The following is a 12,036-nucleotide window of genomic DNA, read 5'->3' as shown; positions in this document are numbered from 1 at the left end:
CAGAAATGCAATTGTTCCCCGTGATGATTGGAGGACTACCTTTTCAAAGAATTCCCATTAATTCCATTTTTTTAATTTCGTGATTATTATGCTTAGCACTACGACAAATTACATACTTTCACCATATTTGAAGTTGCCAAATCTAAAAACCAGCATTAGCAGAAGCGAAAAAAGGCAAAAATTTGCTTCCCATTATCTTTTTGGTCTGAAACATTTATTTCCTCCCAAATATGGGAAATAGTAGCAAAAGATATAGAAGCAAGGGGCTTAAGCAGCTGATTAATTAATGCTTACAATACTATGATAGAAACAACTTTGAAAACCGACATTCTTAACGTGGATAGGATTGGAGGAGAAACTGAAAGAAAGAATAATGCACATCTGTCATAAAACTAATACAGAAAAATTAGTTTGGGCAACAGCAGGTGGAGAGAGAGAGAGAGAGAGGATGTCTAAAATAAAGAATGTCTAGGGAAACTAAAACAAAAATACAAATAAAAGGAAAGCCAGATGTCGCAGTCATTGCAAATAATATTATTCATTGTTTAACCATTGACACAGTCACCAGCACAGCACAGCACGGTACGGGTAGAGTCGTCTCTGGCTGCGACTTCAAAACAAACCCCAAACACCATGCCTGGAAAAGAAGTGGAAGAAGAATCACAGCTTGAACCACTAATCCATTTGTCTAAAACTCCTCCTTTTAACCCCCAAACCAACCATACTAAAGAAGAAAAGACAAATGTGGGTTTATGGAAAGCCAGTTTGGGATCGATCCAAGTGAAGAAGTTGCTCGTTACATTTAGGGCAATCTTCAACTTGCTTGGGGACCATGAAATACATAAGACAGCTCTTGCAACCAGCTACAACCAAAACATTATCTTTCTCTTTCTCTTTCTCTACTCCTTGGTGGTTGCTGCTGCTGCTGTTGTTATTATAATGCCCTCTCTCTCTTGAAGAAGAAGGTGATGACTCCGATGATAGTTCTTCACTGTCATACAAACTATCATCGTTTTCTTCTTCTTCTTCTTCCTCTTCCGAGTAATAATCTCCACTATACTCAGCTGCTGTCCTTGGATCCACACTTGCTTTCATCCCGTTCCTCCAGTTTATGTAGTAAATCTCCCCTGTCTGCCAATTACCCCCCATCAAACAGTAACACTATTGCATCAGTAAACTAGACCCAAGTGCACGACCCTTTCATGTTTTAGGCTTGTTAAAACTACCCGCGTACCTAAACTCTACCATTCCCAATCACACCAACTAGGATGACTGCTATACCACGATATGTATTTACATATATTAAACAAAGAAATCACATATTCGCATGAATTTTTCGAAATTTACAACCAATACCCCCATGCCTGCTTAAATCTTTCTTTTTATATTTAAGATTTTAATAATAAAAAAAACCCGGAAAGACAGTGCTAGTTTGATGCTTTTGAATCAAAATAGATGGAACTTATCTGGGCTCTAAACCAACCAGGGATTAACTGTAAACTGAAAGAGATGAAGGAAATGCCAAAATAGAAAAGCGGAAGAAAGGCTTTTTTTTTTAAAAATTTTGTATATTTAGGGTTATGGTCTGAAACCCTAGGCTTAGCATGCGTGTGGGAGAAAGGGAGACCAACAGCGAAGCAAGCAATAAATACAAAGAACAGGGAAGAAAAAGCCATTAAAGAACAAAAACCAAAAATACACAACAAAGGAAAGACCAAGATCTGCCATGAGTTTCGCATTAATTGCGTCTGAAGCACGAAAGGGACTATAAACTGTTGTAACCATTTCACAAGACGGATAGAAGTAAAAAATACATATAGTAACAAGAGAAAAAAAAGAACGAACCTTGAGATCAAGGCATTGTTCCCAATGGTAAGGAAGAGAGAGATGAGAGTTGAGCTCCAAGCTAGTGTCAGAAACGGTGTTTGGAAGGTTGTTGTTGTCACCTGATGTGGAAGACCTCCCTATTATCCCTTCTTCAGCCCCACCTTCGTTGCTTCTTTCATGGTTCAAAGAAAAGTTCTGTAAGGACCTCTCCAATGATTCTGTGATCGTTGCCATGTTTGGTGCTCTCATCGATAACCCAATTTAATGAAACGATTACCAATTCAAATAAGTGCAGAAAAACAAAAAGGAAATAAAGAGATTAGGGCTGTGGGAGCTTAAAAGGGATTCGAAATGGAGAAGCATAAAACCAAGGGAGGGGCCGGGAAGGGGAAAGAAGGCGTTTTAGCGAGTGTTAGAGAGATGATATACTTAATAAGAAATTGTTTTTGGGTGGGTAAAACTAGAAACACAAAAGCCTCACGCTCCCCCCTCCGTAAATTAATGCGCGTGGATGTTTAGCGAATAACCCTGGGTTGGCCCACATCTGTCACCACCAGGGAATCACTGCGGCTTGCATTTTGTCTCTCACGTCTATGTATTGGCATGTAACAGCTCACATACGCAGTGGAGACGCGTGATGGAAAAGAGGAATGCTCCTCCTCCACTGATTACGAAATTTTAGTGACTTTGGGGTTGTTTTTAGGGTTTGAGAAGATCGTTGGTGAGGATGAAGCTTTAAATTGAGATTGGGTGGAATGTTAGATCCAAAAGAAAAGAGATTGGGTGGAATTCCGCTGTTCCTCACTCGCTTTTTGGACGCGCAATGTCCTTTCTGCTCTTCACTACTTCAGCTCCAAACAACCTCTAAAATTAGAATTTCCCTCAAGTAATATATACTTGAACTGAATTACACCCTTGGTTTTTTGGTGCTTATTTTTATTTATTTACTAAATTGAATCAAAATGATAGGTTTTAACTTTAAGTAGTAAAGTGAAAACAAATTTAATTTGAAAGGCCTTATATTTTATCTATCTTGGTGGGGCTCTTAGTTTAGGATAATTATATTGATGAGAAATGGTTATGAAGTTGAGTCATCTAATTATCTATTTCTAGTTTCAAGTTTAAGGTTACGCCAATTTTGTAAATTTCACAACACATTTTTAATATTTTTGTTATCCTAACATTCACCAAAAGTCAAACCATTTAAAAAAGTCAAATGCCCCACTTTCTAAATTTCTTAGATAATAAATGGAACATGTGACTCCAAATTAGGTGACATTTCATAAATTAGAAATAATAAAATAGTTTTTTTTTTCTGAGAAAAATATTAAAATGGTTAAAGTATATTGTAAAACTGTTGGTAGATTAATTATATTATTTGATTGTATAGACTTTATAAAAGAGTGTTTAGTAATATATCATTTTGGATCGTTAGGAATTAATTATGTGTTCGGATAAATAACAGACAGATCTTGGGTAGCTAATTATTTTAATATTAGTAATAGGATTACTAAAATGTAAAATTATTTAATTTTTATGTTATATAATACTTAAAATTCTAATAAACCATGATAATTATTGTTTTTTATTATAATTTATATAATTATGATAGTTTATGAAATCATAGTGGTGATTTTGTTGATAAGAAAAAAGAAAAGCAGATAGATATTTTGTTTGGAAGGGGAACTTGACTTTTGTTGTTGTTTTTATATAAAGGAAAGGAGCAGATTGGGCACGTATTACTGTAGAGTAAACTTCACGAGATGGAAATGGGTGTCGAGTGGTGTGTTGGAATAGGAATAATAGTTGTAGAAGTAGAGAGTAGAGAGTAGAGAGAGGACAGGCTCACTTATCTATCCTAATTTCTCTGATGCGGAATCTCTTCAGTCCCTCCCTGACAACCCCCCCCCCTCTCTCTCTCTCTCTCCACTGCACTAATATTCTCTTTTCTTCTGTCTTTCCCACTTATGGTTCTTGGGATTTACTTTCACTTCTTTTCTACTTTCCTTTTTTTTAGTTTAAATATACTCCTTTAAAATTTAAAAATTCAATTTATATTATTTACTTTTTATTCGATTTAAATAAAATAAAATAAAATATTTTTAAATAAAAATGATAATTCTTATGTTTTTATTTGAAATGCGAAAGATTAATAATTTTTTTTTAAATTATTATATATCTTTAAAGGGTAAAGATTAAATTGATAGAACTTATTTTACTTAAAGATCATTAGCTTTTAACAAAGGGATGAATTTTTAAATAAAAGAAATATAAAGACTCAATAGCGTAATATTTAAAATTTGTGGCACTAGTTGTATGCTGGTGGTGGGAGGAGTAGTTTGTTTAATTATAATAAAAAAATGGTTTTGTCCATTTCCCAATTCATTCCCCGGCCTGCACTTGCGGTCTCCCAATGCAATTGCCTTCTATTCTTTACTATTTTCTCTCTTTCACATGGGCCTAAACTAAGTTCAAATCGCCAGTTATTGGGTTGATTTGCTCCGGTTTGGGCCCATTCACCATCAAAACATCCGTTCTATGTTTTACCAAAATTTGAAATTTATTACCTCTACAGTTTTATTTAATATTTAATCCGCTTGAAATTCTTTTATTCACATTACTCTCCCAATTTAGATTCTATCAAAAATTTAGTCTTTTTTTTTGTTTTTAACATCAATAAAAGATGATGAGAATGCCTTAAAGTTTTAAAAATTATATAAAATCTAAAAATTATTTAAAAATATTTGTTTTGAATGAATCTGGAGTCCCATACCATTTGAATCTAGACATCAACTTGTCCAGGTTCATTTTGAACGTGATTTTTGATTTTTTTTTATAATTTCAAAATAACTTCACAATCTTTAGATTTTTTTTAAAATTGATGCATTTTTTTAGGTTCATTTTAAACATATATTTTTATAAATTTCATAATTTTTTTGAAAAATTTAAAAAACACACCTACAAAATGAACATAAAAATGAACTTTGGACTATGCATTCATCAAAATTCAAAAGAGGAAAAAATAAAGTTGAAAATTTCTTTTGAAATTATTATCTTCTGAAATTATAAAAATATATAGTTATTATATTCAAAATAAATTTAGACAATTATGTGTTTAGATTTAATTGAATTTAGATGTTGATTATCTAGATTCATTTTGGACATATAATTTTAATATATATTTAAAAATGAGGTGATGATGTGATACTTAGTTTAATTTTTTAAATAAAAGTAAAAAATTAAATTAATAAAAATTAGTAAATTCATTAACAATGTTAATCTAATTATTATCACCATCAACTTTTTCTGGTAGTGAAGATGATGCCGCATTTTAAACTTTGTCCATAAAAGTTAAAAAAGCCCATGGTCAATATATATGCCCAAAACATTTGTTTGAAAAGAAATAATCTTAGCTTCAACAACCCACTCTAAATTCAATTTGGGATTAACACAAGGCTTCGAGATGTGTTAAATAATGGTGATTGAAAATGTTTTGATTTATATCATTATTTTTTGCTTAAATTATTTCAGAGTAACATGTGACACCATATATTTAGATTTAACGATTGGATTGAGCGTGGTATGTCATATTTAGTGTATATATTATTTTCAATATATATATAAATTTAAGATAAATTACAACATTAACCACTAAATTATGAGTAAATTTTTATTTTGGCCATTTAATTAAAAAAGTTACAAATTGATTTTTGTCGCTATCTATTAAGTGACACCTTTTAATTGATATAATTGTAATTTTAGGCCTCAATTTTTTTATATTTTTTATCAATTTGATCCTAATTATATATAAAATGATAAAATTTGAAATTATTTGTAAAAGAATTTTAAAAATTAAAATGAAAGTAAATAAAAATTTCAAAACTAGATAACGTGAAAAAATGAGGGAAATTGTTCCCTCCAAATTGTAGTGACTAATGATGTTCTTTAGAGTTTTGGGTTAACCTTAGGCTTAGGACTTGCAAGCTTCAGTCATCCTTTTAGGGTTTCCCTCTACCAACAAAACCTTGGGTAATGACATTATAGGAGTTCGCAGAGTCCGTGTTGACCATCCACACAGACCCCTTGCATTCCTAAGGTTTCTTGCCACTTTAAGTCCTTTAAACAATATCCTGAATATTCATGACAACTTCCCTTCAAAGAGTCCAAGGAGCCTGCAAGCCCTACAAAGTTCCTTTGTAGCCCCTTTGACGTGCAGCTTGTTGGCCCTTCAAGTTTTCCTTAGATCCATCTTGAACTAACCCTAGAGTTACATACCTATAGGACCAAAAGGAGTGTAGAAGCCACCATAAAGTCCTCTTAGTGTCCCTTTAGTTCCTCAACTCAGGCTGCACGCGCCAAGGTAATATCATTTCTCTATCTTCATTGGCAATAACATCATTTGTCGCCTCTTTCATCTACGAATTTGGGCATTACTTGCACTTGAGTATGGACACTCTTCCCATTGTTGTTCGAGAACATCTCCATCCGCAACACATGGAATCTCAATGGAGTTTGGGTGTATTCCAATCCATTTCGGCTAATATTTTTAAATTTTTTTAAAATTATTAAAACTTGAATTTAACAATTATTTTCGTTTAAAATTTTTTTATTTTCAAGTTAAAATAAAATCTAAGCAACTGTATGAGTTTTTTTTTTAACCTAAGTTAATTCTTTAACTTTAAATTATATTTATATTGAGACTAAACTCTAGTATTTTCAGAAAAAAGTATTAGGAATTAACTTAAAAAAAATCAAAACTGTAATATAAGAATAATTGCTAATTTTAAATTAAGAAAAAGATTAAACCAATTGTAGAATTCAGATCCAAAAAATATTTAAACCTTAATGTTAATATATTTACTTTTTTATGTGATAATTACGTCCATTGTTTGACATGTCACTAAGCAGTCAGGTTCAACAATCTTCAACTCTAATTTGTAAAGTACCAAAAGAAAAGAATCTACTTTTCATTTTATTTTTTTAATTTTAAAAATTACATTTGTTAAATAAAAATAATTAAAAAAAAAGAATATACAAACAGTTTTGATAGCTATTTTATAATATAAAAATATAAGAAATCAGAAATTTGTATTGATTCTATTAGGGTTTAAAAATATATGAATTTATACCAACAAGCTTTTCTTTTCTTGAACAAACTGGTTGAATTAATAGTGGAAATCCGACTTCAATGGCGTCTGGAGATGCAACAATCCCATTCATGAATTAAATTTAAATTTTTTGAGTACATGAAAAACAAACTCCTTTTCCATTTTATATTCCAAAATCAAAGAAAAAAAACCAAATACTTGGTACCTTACGCATCAAGACTTAAAACAAATCCGAACGATTTCAACAATATTTCTATTTTTACCGAAATTTGAGATCATTTTCAAAGCTAAAAACAGATTAGATTTGTTGAATTGAGATAGGAGAGGCCAAGAGATATCTGAGCATCAGTTTTAAAAAGCTCGATTATGAAGCCTCACAGATGGGTATCAGCACATAATAAACATATTCATCATTTGCTCAGATCTCTAGTTCTCCATCCACCAAGCACAAAGCAAAAAAGAAAGAAAGAGCAACAGTTGAAGTTGAAGAACAGCAGCGCCATTAGCACCGTATATATAGTGCACAATGGGCCTTGGAAACCCTAATTGCCATTTGCCACGGAAAGATTAAAGTGACGTCGTTTTAGCTCGGTGCCGTTTCAACAACATTTATGTTTTGAATTTGAAACGCACCGGTTCACCCACCATGCCTGCAGTATAGTAGTAATAGACTTGTTTTGTTTTTGAGTGCGAGTGTCAGATGCACATATTTGATTCAACAACTCTGTTTCTTTTTCCTTGAAATCTCGTAGGTTTATAAATTATAACATTACATTCGTATATTTGCTTCTTTCTTCTCGTTTCGCTTTCTTCCTCATTGCTTTCAGAGCAGTGGCGCTTGCATGATCAGATTGTTAACCACTAGAGCACCGCGGCCGTCTAATATTTCTGCTGTGCACCAAAAGATTAACTCTTTTGTTTGCTCTTCATTATGTGGATTCTCAGCCCAAGCAGCAAACCAGACCCAGCAAAACCCGAGTTCCATAAACAGACCGTCTTCACATTTCGATTCTCACATGTATGGTGCCTTGCTTCAACGTTGTGTCCAAAACGATGACCCCATTTCAGCTATGGGTCTTCACTGTAAGATCCTAAAAAGGGGTAACTGCTTAGACTTATTTGCTACAAACATTCTCTTGAACGTGTACGTAAAAGCTGAATTATTGTCCGAGGCTGAAACTCTGTTCGATGAAATGCCCGAGAGAAACACAATTTCTTTTGTTACTTTAGTCCAAGGATATGCGCAGTGTTTGCATTTTTCTGAAGCCTTGGGGTTGTTTACTAGGCTACATAGGGAAGGTCATGAGCTTAACCCATTTGTTTTTACTTCCATATTGAAGGTGCTTGTCAGTATGGAATGCGCTGAGTTGGGTTGGAACTTACATGCTTGCATTTATAAGCTGGGCCATGAGTCTAATGCCTTCATTGGAACTGCTTTAATTGATGCATATTCTGTTTGTGGGTGTGTTGACTTCGCAAGAGAAGTTTTTGACGGTATTAGATGCAAGGATATGGTTACTTGGACGGGAATGGTAGCTTGTTATGCGGAGAACCACTTTTTTCAGGAGGCATTAGAGGCCTTTTCTCAAATGAGGTTAGTCGGTTTTAAGCCAAATAATTTTACTTTTGCCGGTGTTTTTAAGGCTTGTATCGGACTTGAAGCTTTAGATATAGCAAAAGGTATTCATGGTTGTGTTTTAAAAACTCGTTATGAGTATGATCTTTATGTAGGGGTTGCATTGCTTGAATTGTATACCAAGTGCGGGGACACTGGCAGTGTTCAACAGATTTTTGAGGAGATACCTAAAACAGATGTTATTCCATGGAGTTTCATGATTTCACGGTTTGCACAGAGTGACCAGAGTGAAAAGGCTGTTAATTTGTTTTGTCGAATGAGGCAATCCTTTGTGGTCCCTAATCAATACTCGTTTGCTAGTGCACTTCAAGCTTGTGCAACTTTAGAGGATCTTGATTTAGGTAAGCAAATGCATAGCCTTGTGCTCAAGGTTCGTCTTGATGCTGATGTATTTGTATCAAATGCCCTTATGGATGTCTATGCTAAGTGTGGAAGGATTGAGGATTCTTTGGAGCTGTTTGAGAAGTCATTGAATAGGAATGATGTGTCTTGGAACACCATGATTGTTGGCTATGTTAACTGTGGGGATGCTGAGAAGGCATTAAGCTTGTTTTTGGAAATGCTTGAAAATCGAGTACAGGCAACTGAAGTAACATATTCCAGTGTCCTTTGTGCTTCTGCCGGTTTGACAGCATTGGAACTAGGAACTCAAATTCACTCCTTAACATTGAAAACAAATTATGCTGAAAATTCTGTGGTTCATAATGCATTGATTGATATGTATTCCAAGTGTGGAAGGATCAGCGATGCTCGTCTGGTATTTGATATGATGAACGAACGAGATGAAGTTTCGTGGAATACTATGATCTCAGGGTATTCCATGTGTGGGCTTGGCATGGAAGCTTTAAAAATATTCCAGATGATGCAGGACAGAGGGCATAAACCAAACACTTTGACTTTTGTCGGTGTGCTATCAGCCTGTAGCAACTCAGGATTACTAGACGAGGGGCAAGCTTATTTTTCATCTATGTTACAGGAATATGGCATTGAGCCATGCATTGAGCATTATTCTTGCATGGTCTGGCTTTTGGGGAGATCAGGTCATCTTTACAAGGCATTGAAGTTGATTGAGGAGATCCCATTTAAGCCTAGTGTTATGGTGTGGCGTGCCTTGCTTGGAGCTTGTGTTATTCATAAAAATGTTGAGCTTGGTAGAATGTCTGCACAGCGCATTCTTGAGATGGAACCTGAAGATGATGCAACCCATGTACTATTGTCGAATATGTATGCTACTGCAAGGAGGTGGGATAATGTCACTGCCATTAGGCAAAGCATGAAAAAGAAAGGAATGAAGAAGAAACCAGGTTTGAGTTGGATTGAGAACCAGGGAAGAGTACATTATTTCAGCGCGGGAGACACTTCGCATCCTGACATGAAGGTGATTAATGGGATATTGGAATGGTTGAATGTGAGAACCAGGAGAGCAGGCTTTGTTCCTGATTGTAATGCTGTTTTGCTTGACGTTGATACTAAAGAAAAGGAGCGTCTCTTGTGGGTTCACAGTGAAAGGTTAGCTCTTGCTTTTGCACTATATAGGACATCATCAGGAAGCCAAATCCGTATAATAAAGAACCTCCGAATCTGTGTGGATTGCCATGCTGCAATGAAATTAATTTCAAAGATTGTGCAGCGAGATATTATTATCAGAGACATGAACCGGTTCCATGACTTCCATGATGGAATTTGTTCTTGTGGTGATTACTGGTAATTCAGGTACGTCTTTCTTGGAGGGCTAGAGTTTTTGTTTTCAATCAAATATATAAGATAATTTGATACTTTAGATTATCTTTTAGATTCTATCCTCCTTATAATATTCTTGCAGTTTAGCATTTGATGTGATGAATTGGCGTTGTTCTAGTTAATAGAATGACTTGTAAATGGTTTCAACGATTTTGTTAGTTTGGTATAACTTCCTTGCTCAGTGGGGTTTGTGGTTTTTTCTTGATCAAATGAAACTACAGCAAAACCTTCGAAGCATTTTTTTTGGTTTATTTCTTTTGATTTGTTTTTTTTTAATAATTAATTTATCATTCCCTTCAGTCTTGAATTGTAGTTTAACTAAATTAGAGTGATTAAAGTTTAAAAAACGAGTATTTTATACAGAGCTGACAAGGAAATTTGTCAATAAACAGCTATTTTAGCTTTTGAATCACATATTATTATTTGAATACATTTCGTTTATGAGCCTCTTCAAATACGACTTATTGCTATTGATTAGATGATCCCTATGAGACCTGGTCAATGAGAACTAATTATTGAGGCTAATAGATCGGTTAAATTGCAATAATTGAGGATAAATAGACTAGTTAAACAGTAGTAGCCACTAATAACGACTCTCAATCAGCAAGGAAAAAATGTAATATGTGCACCGTTGAATCACTAAGGTCGACTTTCTTCCTTGCTCAACAAATAGTTCTTACAGTCAAGCTCCCTTTCACCTTTGCAGTTTCATTGGTCCAAGGAAACGTTTGCATGTCTCTGTTACCTTGGGAGGCTTACACTTAGTAGAATCTATGAACCTGAGACTATCCATTGGCTTGTAGGCCTTGAAACAAGGTTTCCAAAGTGGTATCTCATGGATGGAAGTCTTTTGAGGAGGGTTGGATCAAAATCAATACGGATGGAGCTGTGAAGTTGGGAGATAATTGGTGACAGTACAGGTCAGTGAATTGTGAGTTTTAGCAAAATGTAGACATATGCAGAGCGATTTAGGCTGAGCTTTGGGCAGCCTTTGTATGATGGCATTACTTTAGCACGGATGCAAGGTATAATAAATCATTCTTGAATGTAATAATTCAATAGTGGTTTAGACGCTGTCTGATTATATGGGGTGGGTGAATTCTATTGCCCTTGTAAGGAGTATTAAAGAGCTCTGCGATCCTCAATGGCAGGTGCAATTATGCATGTGTTTGGCTAGGCAAATTTGTACCGGACTTATTGGCAAAACTGTGTTGAAATGGATGGCGATGTTCATGCAAATTTAACAGTCCTCCGTGGGCAAGGTTAGTACTTGTGGTAGATTTGTTCCTTTCATAGCGCTCTCATAATACTCATATTCACAGAACCCATATAGTTACGTCATGCAATGTAAGCGAGCTCCAATCAAGCTAACGACTAAATTAAGCATATAAGCACCAAAGATACAAGAGTCTAAAACAGGTTCAATATCTTACTGACATTGGAATGCTATACTTGCAATTGAAACTACACCGATAGAAGCAGTGTGGCCCACTAATCTCGCATTCTGTTTGGGGAGTTGGGCAATGAAAGGAAAAGGTAACGATGGGACCTTTTTCTAGTAAACAGAAATAGTTTTTGCCTTGTGTTTTTTGTTTGCTAATTTTAGAAGCTAAGTTCCCACTTTGAGCAAACATCATTTGCTTCTAAGAGCATGCTATGTGATTTCATAAGCTTGTCATTGCTGATGAAACGTGACAAAATCAAACCTTGCAATTTTGAAGCTAA

At 34.5% G+C, this 12,036-nt stretch overlaps 2 protein-coding genes and 1 non-coding gene across 6 annotated transcripts; 1 reads left to right on the top strand and 2 right to left on the bottom strand.

Annotated features, from left to right (window-relative positions):
* Positions 1 to 279: 279 nt before the first annotated feature.
* LOC107939442 (uncharacterized) lies at positions 280 to 2,630 on the bottom strand. The gene is made up of 2 exons (XM_016872774.2): positions 1,846 to 2,630; positions 280 to 1,131 (listed from the first exon to the last, which is right to left on the bottom strand). Exons 1-2 carry the CDS (start codon positions 2,074 to 2,076, stop codon positions 751 to 753), a joined length of 612 nt encoding a protein of 203 aa, XP_016728263.1. The 5' UTR covers positions 2,077 to 2,630; the 3' UTR covers positions 280 to 750.
* Positions 2,631 to 6,764: 4,134 nt separating this feature from the next.
* LOC107939434 (putative pentatricopeptide repeat-containing protein At5g13230, mitochondrial) lies at positions 6,765 to 11,589 on the top strand. 4 transcript variants are annotated; one of them, XR_005906260.1, is made up of 3 exons: positions 6,765 to 10,284; positions 11,115 to 11,336; positions 11,463 to 11,589. XR_005906260.1 is itself a non-coding variant. In XM_041083001.1 (2 exons), the coding sequence occupies exon 1, from the start codon at positions 7,778 to 7,780 to the stop codon at positions 10,277 to 10,279; it is 2,502 nt and encodes an 833-aa protein (XP_040938935.1). In that variant the 5' UTR covers positions 6,765 to 7,777; the 3' UTR covers positions 10,280 to 10,284; positions 11,115 to 11,589. The 4 variants fall into 4 exon arrangements, 2 of the variants coding, with proteins under 2 accessions (XP_040938935.1, XP_016728253.1); XR_001695122.2 differs by having other exon boundaries at positions 6,767 to 10,284; positions 11,018 to 11,336; XM_041083001.1 differs by having other exon boundaries at positions 11,115 to 11,589.
* LOC121211626 (small nucleolar RNA SNORD36) lies at positions 7,275 to 7,355 on the bottom strand. Its single transcript, XR_005906845.1, has one exon. It is a non-coding gene; the product is annotated as a small nucleolar RNA SNORD36 (small nucleolar RNA).
* Positions 11,590 to 12,036: the final 447 nt, after the last annotated feature.

The sequence above is a fragment of the Gossypium hirsutum genome, chromosome A12 (assembly GCF_007990345.1).
Source record: "Gossypium hirsutum isolate 1008001.06 chromosome A12, Gossypium_hirsutum_v2.1, whole genome shotgun sequence".
NCBI lineage: Eukaryota > Viridiplantae > Streptophyta > Magnoliopsida > Malvales > Malvaceae > Gossypium > Gossypium hirsutum.
The sequence above is the reverse complement of the archived record's forward strand: the minus strand, read 5'-3'. Positions and strand labels throughout refer to the sequence as shown.

Bases quoted from the DNA above. Each gene is read 5' to 3' on its own strand.
- LOC107939442 (XM_016872774.2), bottom strand. From the start codon at position 2,076: ATGAGAGCACCAAACATGGCAACGATCACAGAATCATTGGAGAGGTCC. The intron at 1,132-1,845 runs GTTCGTTCTTTT...GGTAATTGGCAG, and splicing joins AACAATGCCTTGATCTCAAG to ACAGGGGAGATTTACTACAT.
- LOC107939434 (XM_041083001.1), top strand. From the start codon at position 7,778: ATGATCAGATTGTTAACCACTAGAGCACCGCGGCCGTCTAATATTTCT.